The 17,382-nt window shown below is 38.0% G+C and overlaps 1 protein-coding gene across 4 annotated transcripts in view; it reads right to left on the reverse strand.

Annotated features, from left to right (window-relative positions):
* LOC139407437 (EYA transcriptional coactivator and phosphatase 4) overlaps nucleotides 1–17,382 on the reverse strand; it is a 176,483-nt gene that overhangs the window by 21,985 nt on the left and 137,116 nt on the right. For all 4 annotated transcript variants that reach the window (XM_071151227.1, XM_071151225.1, XM_071151226.1 and 1 more), the window contains 3 exons: nucleotides 12,479–12,653; nucleotides 11,959–12,083; nucleotides 11,569–11,652 (listed from right to left, as the gene is read on the reverse strand). In XM_071151227.1, coding sequence (XP_071007328.1) covers nucleotides 11,569–11,652; nucleotides 11,959–12,083; nucleotides 12,479–12,653 — 384 coding nt within the window. The remainder of the gene's footprint in view (nucleotides 1–11,568; nucleotides 11,653–11,958; nucleotides 12,084–12,478; nucleotides 12,654–17,382) is intronic.

A 17,382-nucleotide genomic window follows, 5' to 3' on the forward strand; every position in this document is an offset into this window, starting at 1 on the left:
ATGTAATATAGTCTACACCATCACAATAAATCCATGTAATATAGTCTACCTACACCATCACAATAAATCCATGTAATATAGGCTACCTACACCATCACAATAAATCCATGTAATATAGTCTACACCATCACAATAAATCCATGTAATATAGTCTACCTACACCATCACAATAAATCCATGTAATATAGGCTACCTACACCATCACAATAAATCCATGTAATATAGTCTACACCATCACAATAAATCCATGTAATATAGTCTACCTACACCATCACAATAAATCCATGTAATATAGTCTACCTACACCGTCACAATAAATCCATGTAATATAGTCTACCTACACCATCACAATAAATCCATGTAATATAGTCTACACCATCACAATAAATCCATGTAATATAGTCTACCTACACCATCACAATAAATCCATGTAATATAGTCTACACCATCACAATAACTCCATGTAATATAGTCTACACCATCACAATAAATCCATTGTAATATATTCTACACCTTCACAATAAATCCATGTAATATAGTCTACACCATCACAATAAATCCATGTAATATAGTCTACCTACACCATCACAATAAATCCATGTAATATAGTCTACACCATCACAACAAATCCATGTAATATAGTCTATCTACACCATCACAATAAATCCATGTAATATAGTCTACACCTTCACAACAAATCCATGTAATATAGTCTACACCATCACAATAAATCCATGTAATATAGTCTACATACACCATCACAATAACTCCATGTAATATAGTCTCCCTACACCATCACAATAAATCCATGTAATATAGTCTACCTACACCATCACAATAAATCCATGTAATGTAGTCTACCTACACCATCACAATAAATCCATGTAATATAGTCTACACCATCACAATAAATCCATGTAATATAGCCTACCTACACCATCACAATAAATCCATGTAATATAGGCTACCTACACCATCACAATAAATCCATGTAATATAGTCTACACCATCACAATAAATCCATGTAATATAGTCTACCTACACCATCACAATAAATCCATGTAATATAGGCTACCTACACCATCACAATAAATCCATGTAATATAGTCTACACCATCACATTAAATCCATGTAATATAGTCTACACCATCACAATAAATCCATTGTAATATATTCTACACCTTCACAATAAATCCATGTAATATAGTCTACACCATCACAATAAATCCATGTAATATAGTCTACCTACACCATCACAATAAATCCATGTAATATAGTCTACACCATCACAACAAATCCATGTAATATAGTCTACCTACACCATCACAATACATCCATGTAATATAGTCTACACCTTCACAACAAATCCATGTAATATAGTCTACACCATCACAATAAATCCATGTAATATAGTCTACCTACACCATCACAATAAGTCCATGTAATATAGTCTACACCTTCACAATAAATCCATGTAATATAGTCTACCTACACCATCACAATAAATCCATGTAATATAGTCTACACCATAAGTCCATGTAATATAGTCTACACCTTCACCATAAATCCATGTAATATAGTCTACACCATCACAATAAATCCATGTAATATAGTCTACACCATCACAATAAATCCATGTAATATAGTCTACCTACACCGTCACAATAAATCCATGTATTATAGTCTACCTACACCGTCACAATAAATCCATGTAATATAGTCTACCTACACCGTCACAATAAATCCATGTAATATAGTCTGCCTACACCATCACAATAAATCCATGTAATATAGTCTACACCATCACAACAAATCCATGTAATATAGTCTACACCATCACAATAAATCCATGTAATATAGTCTACCTACACCGTCACAATAAATCCATGTAATATAGTCTACCTACACCATCACAATAAATCCATGTAATATAGTCTACCTACACCGTCACAATAAATCCATGTAATATAGTCTACCTACACCATCACAATAAATCCATGTAATATAGTCTACCTACACCGTCACAATAAATCCATGTAATATAGTCTACACCTTCACAACAAATCCATGTAATATAGTCTACCTACACCGTCACAATAAATCCATGTAATATAGTCTACCTACACCATCACAATAAATCCATGTAATATAGTCTACACCATCACAACAAATCCATGTAATATAGTCTACACCTTCACAATAATTCCATGTAATATAGTCTACCTACACCGTCACAATAAATCCATGTAATATAGTCTACCTACACCGTCACAATAAATCCATGTAATATAGTCTACCTACACCATCACAATAAATCCATGTAATATAGTCTACACCATCACAATAAATCCATGTAATATAGTCTACACCTTCACAATAAATCCATGTAATATAGTCTACCTACACCGTCACAATAAATCCATGTAATATAGTCTACCTACACCATCACAATAAATCCATGTAATATAGTCTACACCATCACAACAAATCCATGTAATATAGTCTACCTACACAATCACAATAAATCCATGTAATATAGTCTACACCATCACAACAAATCCATGTAATATAGTCTACCTACACCATCACAATAAATCCATGTAATATAGTCTACACCATCACAATAAATCCATGTAATATAGTCTACCTACACCATCACAATAAATCCATGTAATATAGTCTACACCATCACAATAAATCCATGTAATATAGTCTACCTACACCATCACAATAAATCCATGTAATATAGTCTACCTACACCATCACAATAAATCCATGTAATATAGTCTACCTACACCATCACAATAAATCCATGTAATATAGTCTACACCATCACATCAAATCCATGTAATATAGTCTACCTACACCATCACAATAAATCCATTGTAATATATTCTACACCATCACAATAAATCCATGTAATATATTCTACACCATCACAATAAATCCATGTAATATAGTCTACACCATCACAATAAATCCATGTAATATAGTCTACACCATCACAATAAATCCATGTAATATAGTCTACCTACACCGTCACAATAAATCCATGTATTATAGTCTACCTACACCGTCACAATAAATCCATGTAATATAGTCTACCTACACCGTCACAATAAATCCATGTAATATAGTCTACCTACACCGTCACAATAAATCCATGTAATATAGTCTACCTACACCATCACAATAAATCCATGTAATATAGTCTACCTACACCGTCACAATAAATCCATGTAATATAGTCTACCTACACCGTCACAATAAGTCCATGTAATATAGTCTACCTACACCATCACAATAAATCCATGTAATATAGTCTACCTACACCATCACAATAAATCCATGTAATATAGTCTACCTACACCGTCACAATAAATCCATGTAATATAGTCTACCTACACCGTCACAATAAGTCCATGTAATATAGTCTACCTACACCATCACAATAAATCCATGTAATATAGTCTACACCTTCACAATAAATCCATGTAATATAGTCTACCTACACCGTCACAATAAATCCATGTAATATAGTCTACCTACACCATCACAATAAATCCATGTAATATAGGCTACCTACACCATCACAATAAATCCATGTAATATAGTCTACACCATCACAATAAATCCATGTAATATAGTCTACCTACACCATCACAATAAATCCATGTAATATAGGCTACCTACACCATCACAATAAATCCATGTAATATAGTATACCTACACCATCACAATAAATCCATGTAATATAGTCTACACCATCACAACAAATCCATGTAATATAGTCTACCTACACCATCACAATACATCCATGTAATATAGTCTACACCTTCACAACAAATCCATGTAATATAGTCTACACCATCACAATAAATCCATGTAATATAGTCTACCTACACCATCACAATAAGTCCATGTAATATAGTCTACACCTTCACAATAAATCCATGTAATATAGTCTACCTACACCATCACAATAAATCCATGTAATATAGTCTACCTACACCATCACAATAAATCCATGTAATGTAGTCTACCTACACCATCACAATAAATCCATGTAATATAGTCTACACCATAAGTCCATGTAATATAGTCTACACCTTCACCATGAATCCATGTAATATAGTCTACACCATCACAATAAATCCATGTAATATAGTCTACACCATCACAATAAATCCATGTAATATAGTCTACCTACACCATCACAATAAATCCATGTATTATAGTCTACCTACACCGTCACAATAAATCCATGTAATATAGTCTACCTACACCGTCACAATAAATCCATGTAATATAGTCTGCCTACACCATCACAATAAATCCATGTAATATAGTCTACACCATCACAACAAATCCATGTAATATAGTCTACACCATCACAATAAATCCATGTAATATAGTCTACCTACACCGTCACAATAAATCCATGTAATATAGTCTACCTACACCATCACAATAAATCCATGTAATATAGTCTACCTACACCGTCACAATAAATCCATGTAATATAGTCTACCTACACCATCACAATAAATCCATGTAATATAGTCTACCTACACCGTCACAATAAATCCATGTAATATAGTCTACACCTTCACAACAAATCCATGTAATATAGTCTACCTACACCGTCACAATAAATCCATGTAATATAGTCTACCTACACCATCACAATAAATCCATGTAATATAGTCTACACCATCACAACAAATCCATGTAATATAGTCTACACCTTCACAATAATTCCATGTAATATAGTCTACCTACACCGTCACAATAAATCCATGTAATATAGTCTACCTACACCGTCACAATAAATCCATGTAATATAGTCTACCTACACCATCACAATAAATCCATGTAATATAGTCTACACCATCACAATAAATCCATGTAATATAGTCTACACCTTCACAATAAATCCATGTAATATAGTCTACCTACACCGTCACAATAAATATATGTAATATAGTCTACCTACACCATCACAATAAATCCATGTAATATAGTCTACACCATCACAACAAATCCATGTAATATAGTCTACCTACACAATCACAATAAATCCATGTAATATAGTCTACACCATCACAACAAATCCATGTAATATAGTCTACCTACACCATCACAATAAATCCATGTAATATAGTCTACCTACACCATCACAATAAATCCATGTAATATAGTCTACCTACACCATCACAATAAATCCATGTAATATAGTCTACCTACACCATCACAATAAATCCATGTAATATAGTCTACCTACACCATCACAATAAATCCATGTAATATAGTCTACACCATCACAATAAATCCATGTAATATAGTCTACCTACACCATCACAATACATCCATTGTAATATATTCTACACCATCACAATAAATCCATGTAATATATTCTACACCATCACAATAAATCCATGTAATATAGTCTACACCATCACAATAAATCCATGTAATATAGTCTACACCATCACAATAAATCCATGTAATATAGTCTACCTACACCGTCACAATAAATCCATGTATTATAGTCTACCTACACCGTCACAATAAATCCATGTAATATAGTCTACCTACACCGTCACAATAAATCCATGTAATATAGTCTACCTACACCGTCACAATAAATCCATGTAATATAGTCTACCTACACCATCACAATAAATCCATGTAATATAGTCTACCTACACCGTCACAATAAATCCATGTAATATAGTCTACCTACACCGTCACAATAAATCCATGTAATATAGTCTACCTACACCATCACAATAAATCCATGTAATATAGTCTACACCTTCACAATAAATCCATGTAATATAGTCTACCTACACCGTCACAATAAATCCATGTAATATAGTCTACCTACACCATCACAATAAATCCATGTAATATAGTCTACACCATCACAACAAATCCATGTAATATAGTCTACCTACACCATCACAATAAATCCATGTAATATAGTCTACACCTTCACAACAAATCCATGTAATATAGTCTACCTACACCATCACAATAAATCCATGTAATATAGTCTACCTACACCATCACAATAAATCCATGTAATATAGTCTACCTACACCGTCACAATAAATCCATGTAATATAGTCTACCTACACCATCACAATAAATCCATGTAATATAGTCTACACCATCACAACAAATCCATGTAATATAGTCTACACCTTCACAATAATTCCATGTAATATAGTCTACCTACACCGTCACAATAAATCCATGTAATATAGTCTACCTACACCGTCACAATAAATCCATGTAATATAGTCTACCTACACCATCACAATAAATCCATGTAATATAGTCTACACCATCACAATAAATCCATGTAATATAGTCTACACCTTCACAATAAATCCATGTAATATAGTCTACCTACACCGTCACAATAAATCCATGTAATATAGTCTACCTACACCATCACAATAAATCCATGTAATATAGTCTACACCATCACAACAAATCCATGTAATATAGTCTACCTACACAATCACAATAAATCCATGTAATATAGTCTACACCATCACAACAAATCCATGTAATATAGTCTACCTACACCATCACAATAAATCCATGTAATATAGTCTACCTACACCATCACAATAAATCCATGTAATATAGTCTACCTACACCATCACAATAAATCCATGTAATATAGTCTACCTACACCATCACAATAAATCCATGTAATATAGTCTACCTACACCATCACAATAAATCCATGTAATATAGTCTACACCATCACAATAAATCCATGTAATATAGTCTACCTACACCATCACAATACATCCATTGTAATATATTCTACACCATCACAATAAATCCATGTAATATATTCTACACCATCACAATAAATCCATGTAATATAGTCTACACCATCACAATAAATCCATGTAATATAGTCTACACCATCACAATAAATCCATGTAATATAGTCTACCTACACCGTCACAATAAATCCATGTATTATAGTCTACCTACACCGTCACAATAAATCCATGTAATATAGTCTACCTACACCGTCACAATAAATCCATGTAATATAGTCTACCTACACCGTCACAATAAATCCATGTAATATAGTCTACCTACACCATCACAATAAATCCATGTAATATAGTCTACCTACACCGTCACAATAAATCCATGTAATATAGTCTACCTACACCGTCACAATAAATCCATGTAATATAGTCTACCTACACCATCACAATAAATCCATGTAATATAGTCTACACCTTCACAATAAATCCATGTAATATAGTCTACCTACACCGTCACAATAAATCCATGTAATATAGTCTACCTACACCATCACAATAAATCCATGTAATATAGTCTACACCATCACAACAAATCCATGTAATATAGTCTACCTACACCATCACAATAAATCCATGTAATATAGTCTACACCTTCACAACAAATCCATGTAATATAGTCTACCTACACCATCACAATAAATCCATGTAATATAGTCTACACCATCACAATAAATCCATGTAATATAGTCTACCTACACCATCACAATAAATCCATGTAATATAGTCTACACCATCACAATAAATCCATGTAATATAGTCTACCTACACCATCACAATAAATCCATGTAATATAGTCTACACCATCACAATAAATCCATGTAATATAGTCTACAACATCACAATAAATCCATGTAATATAGTCTACCTACACCATCACAATAAATCCATTGTAATATATTCTACAACATCACAATTAATACATGTAATATAGTCTACACCATCACAATAAATCCATGTAATATAGTCTACACCATCACAATAAATCCATGTAATATAGTCTACCTACACCATCACAACAAATCCATGTAATATAGTCTACCTACACCATCACAATAAATCCATGTAATATAGCCTACACCATCACAATAAATCCATGTAATATAGTCTACCTACACCATCACAATAAATCCATGTAATATAGTCTACACCATCGCAATAAATCCATTATTTATTTTAGACAGGTCTAAAGAAGCTGTGATAGGAAGAAAATGTAGTATATTTCAGAAGAACAGAATAACATACTATAAGTTGTGATCTGATCTGGCTTCGCCGTATGGCTGCGGGCTACAAAACAAAAATATAAATATAAAACAACACATAAAGTGTCATGTTTCACAAGCTGAAATAAAACATACCAGAAATGTTCCATACACACAAAAAGCATGATCATTACACAGGTGCACCTTGTGCTAGGGGACAATAAAAGGCCACTCTAAAATGTGCAGTTTTGTCACACAACACAATGCCACAGATGTCTCAAGAATTTGGCAGTACGTCCAACCGGCCCCACAAAAATAGACCACGTGTAACCACGCCAGCCCAGGACCTCTACATCCGGCTTCTTCACCTGCGGGATCGTATGAGACCAGCCACCCAGACAACTGATGAAACTGAGGAGTATTTCTGCCTGTAATAAAGCCCTTTTGTGGGGCAAGAATTATTCTGATTGGCTAGGTCTGGCTCCCCAGTAGGTGGGCCTGATTTTCAAGTGGGTGGGCCTATGCCCTCCCAGGCCCACCCATGGCTGCGGACCTGCCCAGTCATGTGTAATCCACAGATTAGGGACAAATTAATTTATTTCTGTCACTCTGTAAAATCGTTGAAATTGATGCATGTTGTGTTTATACTTTTTGTTTAGTGTTGTATTAATTTAGCAGACGAGATTTGCTCATAATTCCGTTGCATTATTTGATCTTATTATTTTATAGTATGAAGAATCAAATTGAACACAAGCTGAATCAAATAGAATGGATGGAAAGAGACTGAGCACATGCTGCTATTCTGTGTTGAGAGGCCAACAAAGAAACACCTATGTGCTTCATTTAGAGTTATTTATGTAACTTTAGTTGTGATACAAAACGTTGGGCTATATGTTTAGATTTCTAATACATTCTGAGGCTGCATGATGTAGGGTAGAATTGAGTAGAGTAGAATAGAATATGGTAGGGTAGAGTAGGGTAGGATAGAATATAGTAGAATAGAGTAGAGTAGGGTAGGGTAGGATAGAATATAGTAGAATAGAGTAGAGTAGATAGGGTAGGCTAGAATATAGTAGAATAGAGTAGAGTAGGGTAGGGTAGGATAGAATATAGTAGAATAGAGTAGGGTAGAGTAGGGTAGGATAGAATATAGTAGAATAGAGTAGAGTAGAGTAGGGTAGGATAGAATATAGTAGAATAGAGTAGAGTAGGGTAGGGTAGGATAGAATATAGTAGAATAGAGTAGAGTAGGGTAGGGTAGGATAGAATATAGTATAATAGAGTAGAGTAGATAGGGTAGGCTAGAATATAGTAGAATAGAGTAGAGTAGGGTAGGGTAGGATAGAATATAGTATAATAGAGTAGGGTAGAGTAGGGTAGGCTAGAATATAGTAGAGTAGGGTAGAGTAGGGTAGGATAGAATATAGTATAATAGAGTAGGGTAGAGTAGGGTAGGATAGAATATAGTAGAGTAGGGTAGAGTAGGGTAGGATAGAATATAGTAGAATAGAGTAGGGTAGAGTAGGGTAGGATAGAAAATAGTAGAGTAGGGTAGGATAGAATATAGTAGAATAGAGTAGAGTAGGGTAGGGTAGAGTAGGGTAGGATAGAATATAGTAGAATAGAGTAGGGTAGAGTAGGGTAGGATAGAAAATAGTAGAGTAGGGTAGAGTAGGGTAGGATAGAATATAGTAGAATAGAGTAGAGTAGGGTAGGATAGAATATAGTAGAATAGAGTAGGGTAGAATAGAGTAGGATAGAATAGGGTAGGATAGACTATAGTAGAATAGAGTAGGGTAGAATAGAGTAGGGTGAAATAAAGTAGGGTAGAATAGAATAGGGTAGTATAGAATATAGTAGAATATAGTAGAATAGAGTAGGATAGAATAGAGTAGGGTAGAGTAGGGTAGAATAGAGTAGAGTGGGGTAATAGAGTAGGGTTGACTAGGGTAGAGAAGGGTTAAATAGAGTAGAGTAGAGTAGGGTAAGGTATTGTAGAATAGAGTAGGATAGAGTAGGGTAGGGTAAGGTAGGGTAGAATAGAGTAGGGTTGAGTAGGGTAGAATAGAGTAGGGTAAGGTGTTGTAGAATAGAGTAGGGTAGGGAATTGTAGAATAGAGTAGGGTAGAGTAGAGTTGGGTAGAGTAGAGAAATGTAGGGTAGAGTAGAATAGAGTAGGGTACGGTATAATAGGGTAGGGTTGAGTAGGGTAGAGTTGGGTAGAGTAGGGTAGAGTAGAGAAATGTAGGGTAGGGTGGAATAGAGTAGAGTAGGGTTTAATAGGGTAGGGTTGAGTAGGGTAAAGGGCATAGAATAGAGTAGGGTTGAGTAGGGTAGAGGGTATAGAATAGAGTAGGGTTGAGTAGGGTAGAGGGTATAGAATAGAGTAGGGTAGAGGGTATAGAATAGAGTAGGGTTGAGTAGGGTAGAGGGTATAGAATAGAGTAGGGTTAAGTAGGGTAGAGGGTATAGAATAGAGTAGGGTAGAGGGTATAGAATAGAGTAGGGTTGAGTAGGGTAGAGGGTATAGAATAGAGTAGGGTTTAGTAGGGTAGAGTGTATAGAATAGAGTAGGGTTGAGTAGGGTAGAGGGTATAGAATAGAGTAGGGTTTAGTAGAGGGTAGAGTGTATAGAATAGAGTAGGGTTGAGTAGGGTAGAGGGTATAGAATAGAGTAGGGTTGAGTAGGGTAGAGTGTATAGAATAGAGTAGGGTTGAGTAGGGTAGAGTGTATAGAATAGAGTAGGGTTGAGTAGGGTAGAGGGTATATAATAGAGTAGGGTAGAGGGTATATAACAGAGTAGGGTTGAGTAGGGTAGAGGGTATAGAATAGAGTAGGGTTGAGTAGGGTAGAGTGTATAGAATAGAGTAGGGTTGAGTAGGGTAGAGGGTATAGAATATAGTAGGGTAGAGGGTATAGAATAGAGTAGGGTTGAGTAGGGTAGAGGGTATAGAATAGAGTAGGGTTGAGTAGGGTAGAGGGTATAGAATATAGTAGGGTTGAGTAGGGTAGAGGGTATAGAATAGAGTAGGGTTGAGTAGGGTAGAGGGTATAGAATAGAGTAGGGTAGAGGGTATAGAATAGAGCAGGGTAGAGGGTATAGAATAGAGTAGGGTTGAGTAGGGTAGAGGGTATAGAATAGAGTAGGGTAGAGGGTATAGAATAGAGTAGGGTTGAGTAGGGTAGAGGGTATAGAATAGAGTAGGGTTGAGTAGGGTAGAGGGTATAGAATATAGTAGGGTTGAGTAGGGTAGAGGGTATAGAATAGAGTAGGGTAGAGGGTATAGAATAGAGTAGGGTAGAGGGTATAGAATAGAGTAGGGTTGAGTAGGGTAGAGGGTATAGAATAGAGTAGGGTTGAGTAGGGTAGAATAGAGTAGGGTTGAGTAGGGTAGAGGGTATAGAATAGAGTAGGGTTGAGTAGGGTAGAGGGTATAGAATAGAGTAGGGTAGAGGGTATAGAATAGAGTAGGGTTGAGTAGTAGTGGGCGGGGCGTCTCACCTTGCCATATTTCTGTGCGTTGGAGCCTGTCAGCAGAGAGTGGAACACTATGATGGTCTCATCCAGATCCCAGACAAACACCCTCTGGAGAGAGAGAAGGGGAGGGGGAGAGAGGGGGGAAAGGGGGAGAGAGAGAGGGTGGGAGAGAGGGGGGAGAGAGAGGGAGAGAAAGAGAGGGGGGAGAGAGAGAGAAGAGGAGGGGGAGAGAGAGGGGGGAGAAAGGGGGAGAGAGAGAGAGGGGAGTATTCAGCATCTGATGACAACGCTAATAATTGTCTGTGTGTGTGTATGCGTTTGCATACCTAAGTGTGTGTATGCATGTGTGTGTGTGTGTTTGTGTACCTGCATATAGGTGTGTGTGTGTGTGTGTGTGTGTGTGTCAGTGGGTACCTCCAGGTCACTGTCGGGGGGCGGTGAGGGGTTGTTCTTGCGGCCCCTCCCCCTGGCTTTAGCTCCTCCCCCACTCCGACAGCCACGGTCATCCAGTTCCTTCATGGGGCTCTGCACAGCGTCCCCTGTACACACACACACACACACACACACACACACACACACACACACACACACACACACACACACACACACACACACACACACACACACACACACACACACACACACACACACACACACACACACACACACACCAAATTTAAAGGGTCACAACGTGTTCATACAGGAGTCAGATCTCAGGAAAAAAACTGACTCAATCTTTATAAGACCTAAACTACAGTACACACAAGTATAGTTAAACACGCACACACACACACAGACAGACAGACAGACAGACAGACAGACAGACAGACAGACAGACAGACAGACAGACAGACAGACTAATACACGATTGTACACACACACACACACTACTGGTTGTAATTCCACAAGTGGGTGGTGATTGGCTGGGGCGTACCTGGGTGGAGCTCATTGGCCTGTACTGTCATGACGGGGTTGGAGTCTTGCAGCTGATAGGCCGACGAGGAGCCGGTTCCATCCATGCTATTGGACGTCATGTAGGTTCCGTAGGTGGAGGCGGAGTAATACTGGGCGTACTGGTTTTGGCCAAACGTTGTGTACGATGGATAGTCCTGTAAACAACAGAAACAAACAGACTTAGTAAACAACAACACAACATAACAACCTCAGCAATACACTCACTGCAGCCAACAAAGATAGAGGGACAGAGAGAGGGAGAGGGAGAGAGACAGAGAGAGAGAGAGAGAGAGAGAGAGAGAGAGAGAGAGAGAGAGAGAGAGAGAGAGAGAGGAGGGAGAGAGACTGAGAGAGAGAAAGAGAGGGGGGGGAGAGAGAGAGACAGAGAAAGAGAGAGAGAGCGAGGGGAGAGAGAGAGAGAGGAGGGAGAGAGACAGAGAGAAAGAGAGGGGGGAGAGAGACTGAGAGAGAGAAAGAGACGGGGATATATTGAGAGAGCGAGAGAGAGATCCTACTACCATTGCTTTAATGTATTGTTGTTCTCATTAATATTGTTGTTGTAGTTGTTGTTACTGGTAATCCCATGTCCACTACTATTATTATTGCTGTTGGTCCCACCATATATTTATATATAAATATATTATATATATAAATGTATATATTCATTTTATTTATATTTTTCAATATGTATACTTTGACAATGTAAGCAATAATGAACTTGCCTTGTCAATAAAGTCAATTTAATTGAATTGAGAGCGAGAGAGAATTGACTGACAGAGGGAAAGAGAGACAGAGAGAGAGAGAGAGAGAGAGAATTGACTGACAGAGGGAAAGAGAGACAGAGAGAGAGAGAGAGAGAGAGAATTGACTGACAGAGGGAAAGAGAGACAGAGAGAGAGAGAGAGAGAGAGAATTGACTGACAGAGGGAAAGAGAGACAGAGAGAGAGAGAGAGAGAGAGAATTGACTGACAGAGGGAAAGAGAGACAGAGAGAGAGAGAGAGAGAGAGCATTGACTGACAGAGGGAAAGAGAGAGAGAATTGACTGACAGAGGGAAAGAGAGACAGAGAGAGAGAGAGAGAGAGAGAATTGACTGACAGAGGGAAAGAGAGACAGAGAGAGAGAGAGAGAGAGAGAGAGAATTGACTGACAGAGGGAAAGAGAGACAGAGAGAGAGAGAGAGAGAGAGAGAATTGACTGACAGAGGGAAAGAGAGACAGAGAGAGAGAGAGAGAGCATTGACTGACAGAGGGAAAGAGAGAGAGAATTGACTGATAGAGGGAAAGAGAGAGAGCAAAAGACTTCAAATTTGAAATATACATCAAGGGATAAAATCCTCAACAACATTTTTTTTCATTTTTTTTTTTTTAATATACTAGGAATGCACCAAATCTAGCCTATAGGGCAGATTCTCCCTCGCACACCAAATTGAGAAAAGAGCCACCAAATTCTGTACTCACCTCTATAATATTATCCTCACTAGGCTTTCTTATGCACCGCAACCCAGACAGTGACAATTCAGAGCAAAAGTACCAGTAAACTCAACGATTTAACCATCAGTAACAATATTATAACAAATAGACATCTCTATCCAGTCATTATTGGCAAATACGAAATGTAATTGAAATCATAAACTTCAATGTTAGTAAATTCTAAACAGAGATATCAAACACCTCGTCTAAATGAAAGATATGAAACAAAGGAAGACAGACTCAGTGAGGGAATGCTGATCTTGGGACGTTGTGTCATGATCTCCTGAAGGTCACATGAACATTCTTGGAATGTTGTGTCATGGTCTCATGAACATTCTTGGAACGTTGTGTCATGGTCTCATGAACATTCTTGGAACGTTGTGTCATGGTCACATGAACATTCTTGGAACGTTGTGTCATGGTCTCCTGAACATTCTTGGAAGGTTGTGTCATGGTCTCCTGAACATTCTTGGAAGGTTGTGTCATGGTCTCATGAACATTCTTAGGACGTTGGGTCATGGTCTCATGAACATTCTTGGAACGTTGTGTCATGGTCTCATGAACATTCTTGGGACGTTGGGTCATGGTCTCCTGAACATTCTTGGAAGGTTGTGTCATGGTCTCATGAACATTCTTGGGACGTTGGGTCATGGTCTCATAAACATTCTTGGAACGTTGTGTCATGGTCTCATGAACATTCTTGGGACGTTGGGTCATGGTCTCCTGAACATTCTTGGAAGGTTGTGTCATGGTCTCATGAACATTCTTGGAACGTTGTGTCATGGTCTCATGAACATTCTTGGAACGTTGTGTCATGGTCTCCTGAACATTCTTGGAATGTTGTGTCATGGTCTCATGAACATTCTTGGAACGTTGTGTCATGGTCTCATGAACATTCTTGGAACGTTGTGTCATGGTCACATGAACATTCTTGGAACGTTGTGTCATGGACTCATGAACATTCTTGGAACGTTGTGTCATGGTCACATGAACATTCTTGGAACGTTCTCCTGAAGGTTTTTGTCATGTGAGGGTCCCAGGTGTCCCAAACCATTATAAGTAAAGTCATGAAAGGGGGGGGTTAAGGTAGGCGGTACACCGTTCAGCTTAAATATAGTTAAAATCTACAATCAATGACAATATGATTACATTTGATTTGATCACGTAGTACAGACTTTTCAATATGACCTCCTGGGATTTGAACTCACAACCTCTGGATTTTGCGGGTACGCTGATCTTTCTGCTACGCAATAAAGTCTGCAGAAATTCAAAAGTCCCCGTCACATCCGTTACCTAGAATGCATCTCTGCACTTAACAAAAAATTGCCATTGTAGTTATCATAAAATCTGAATATTCTCTACTTGATTTCAGCAATTTGAGTTTGGGTTATCCGGGTTACCAGTACTGGGTCCATGATAACATGGCTATATACACAGGGTACCAGTACTGGGTCCATGATAACATGGCTATATACACTGGTTACCAGTACTGGGTCCATGATAACATGGCTATATACACTGGTTACCAGTACTGGGTCCATGATAACATGGCTATATACACTGGTTACCAGTACTGGGTCCATGATAACATGGCTATATACACTGGTTACCAGTACTGGGTCCATGATAACATGGCTATATACACAGGGTACCAGTACTGGGTCCATGATAACATGGCTATATACACAGGGTACCAGTACTGGGTCCATGATAACATGGCTATATACACAGGGTACTAGTACTGGGTCCATGATAACATGGCTATATACACAGGGTACTAGTACTGGGTCCATGATAACATGGCTATATACACAGGGTACCAGTACTGGGTCCATGATAACATGGCTATATACACAGGGTACTAGTACTGGGTCGATGATAACATGGCTATATACACAGGGTACTAGTACTGGGTCCATGATAACATGGCTATATACACAGGGTACCAGTACTGGGTCCATGATAACATGGCTATATACACTGGTTACCAGTACTGGGTCCATGATAACATGGCTATATACACAGGGTACCAGTACTGGGTCCATGAAAACATGGCTATATACACAGGGTACAAGGACTGGGTCCATGATAACATGGCTATATACACAGGGTACCAGTACTGGGTCCATGATAACATGGCTATATACACTGGTTACCAGTACTGGGTCCATGATAACATGGCTATATACACTGGTTACCAGTACTGGGTCCATGATAACATGGCTATATACACTGGTTACCAGTACTGGGTCCATGATAACATGGCTATATACACAGGGTACCAGTACTGGGTCCATGATAACATGGCTATATACACAGGGTACCAGTACTGGGTCCATGATAACATTGCTATATACACAGGGTACTAGTACTGGGTCCATGATAACATGGCTATATACACTGGTTACCAGTACTGGGTCCATGATAACATGGCTATATACACTGGTTACCAGTACTGGGTCCATGATAACATGGCTATATACACAGGGTACTAGTAACATGGAGTAGTACTGATAACTAGGCTATATACACAGGGTACCAGTACTGGGTCCATGATAACATGGCTATATAAACAGGGTACTAGTACTGGGTCCATGATAACATGGCTATATACACAGGGTACTAGTACTGGGTCCATGATAACATGGCTATATACACAGGGTACCAGTACTGGGTCCATGATAACATGGCTATATACACAGGGTACTAGTACTGGGTCCATGATAACATGGCTATATACACAGGGTACTAGTACTGGGTCCATGATAACATGGCTATATACACAGGGTACCAGTACTGGGTCCATGATAACATGGCTATATACACAGGGTACTAGTACTGAGTAATGATAACTAGGCTATATACACTGGGTACCAGTACTGGGTCCATGATAACATGGCTATATACACTGGGTACCAGTACTGGGTCCATGATAACATGGCAATATACACAGGGTACTAGTACTGGGTCCATGATAACATGGCTATATACACTGGGTACCAGTACTGCGTCCATGATAACATGGCTATATACACAGGGTACTAGTACTGAGTAATGATAACTAGGCTATATACACTGGATACCAGTACTGGGTCCATTATAACTAGTCTATATACACAGGGTACTAGTACTGAGTAATGATAACTAGGCTATATACACTGGGTACCAGTACTGGGTCCATGATAACATGGCTATATACACAGGGTACCAGTACTGGGTCCATGATAACATGGCTATATACACAGGGTACTAGTACTGAGTAATGATAACTAGGCTATATACACTGGGTACCAGTACTGAGTAATGATAACTAGGCTATATACACTGGGTAACAGTACTGGGTCCATGATAACATGGCTATATACACAGAGTACTAGTACTGGGTCCATGATAACATGGCTATATACACAGG

The sequence above is a fragment of the Oncorhynchus clarkii genome, chromosome 4 (genome assembly GCF_045791955.1).
Source record: "Oncorhynchus clarkii lewisi isolate Uvic-CL-2024 chromosome 4, UVic_Ocla_1.0, whole genome shotgun sequence".
NCBI classification, from domain to species: Eukaryota; Metazoa; Chordata; class Actinopteri; order Salmoniformes; family Salmonidae; genus Oncorhynchus; species Oncorhynchus clarkii.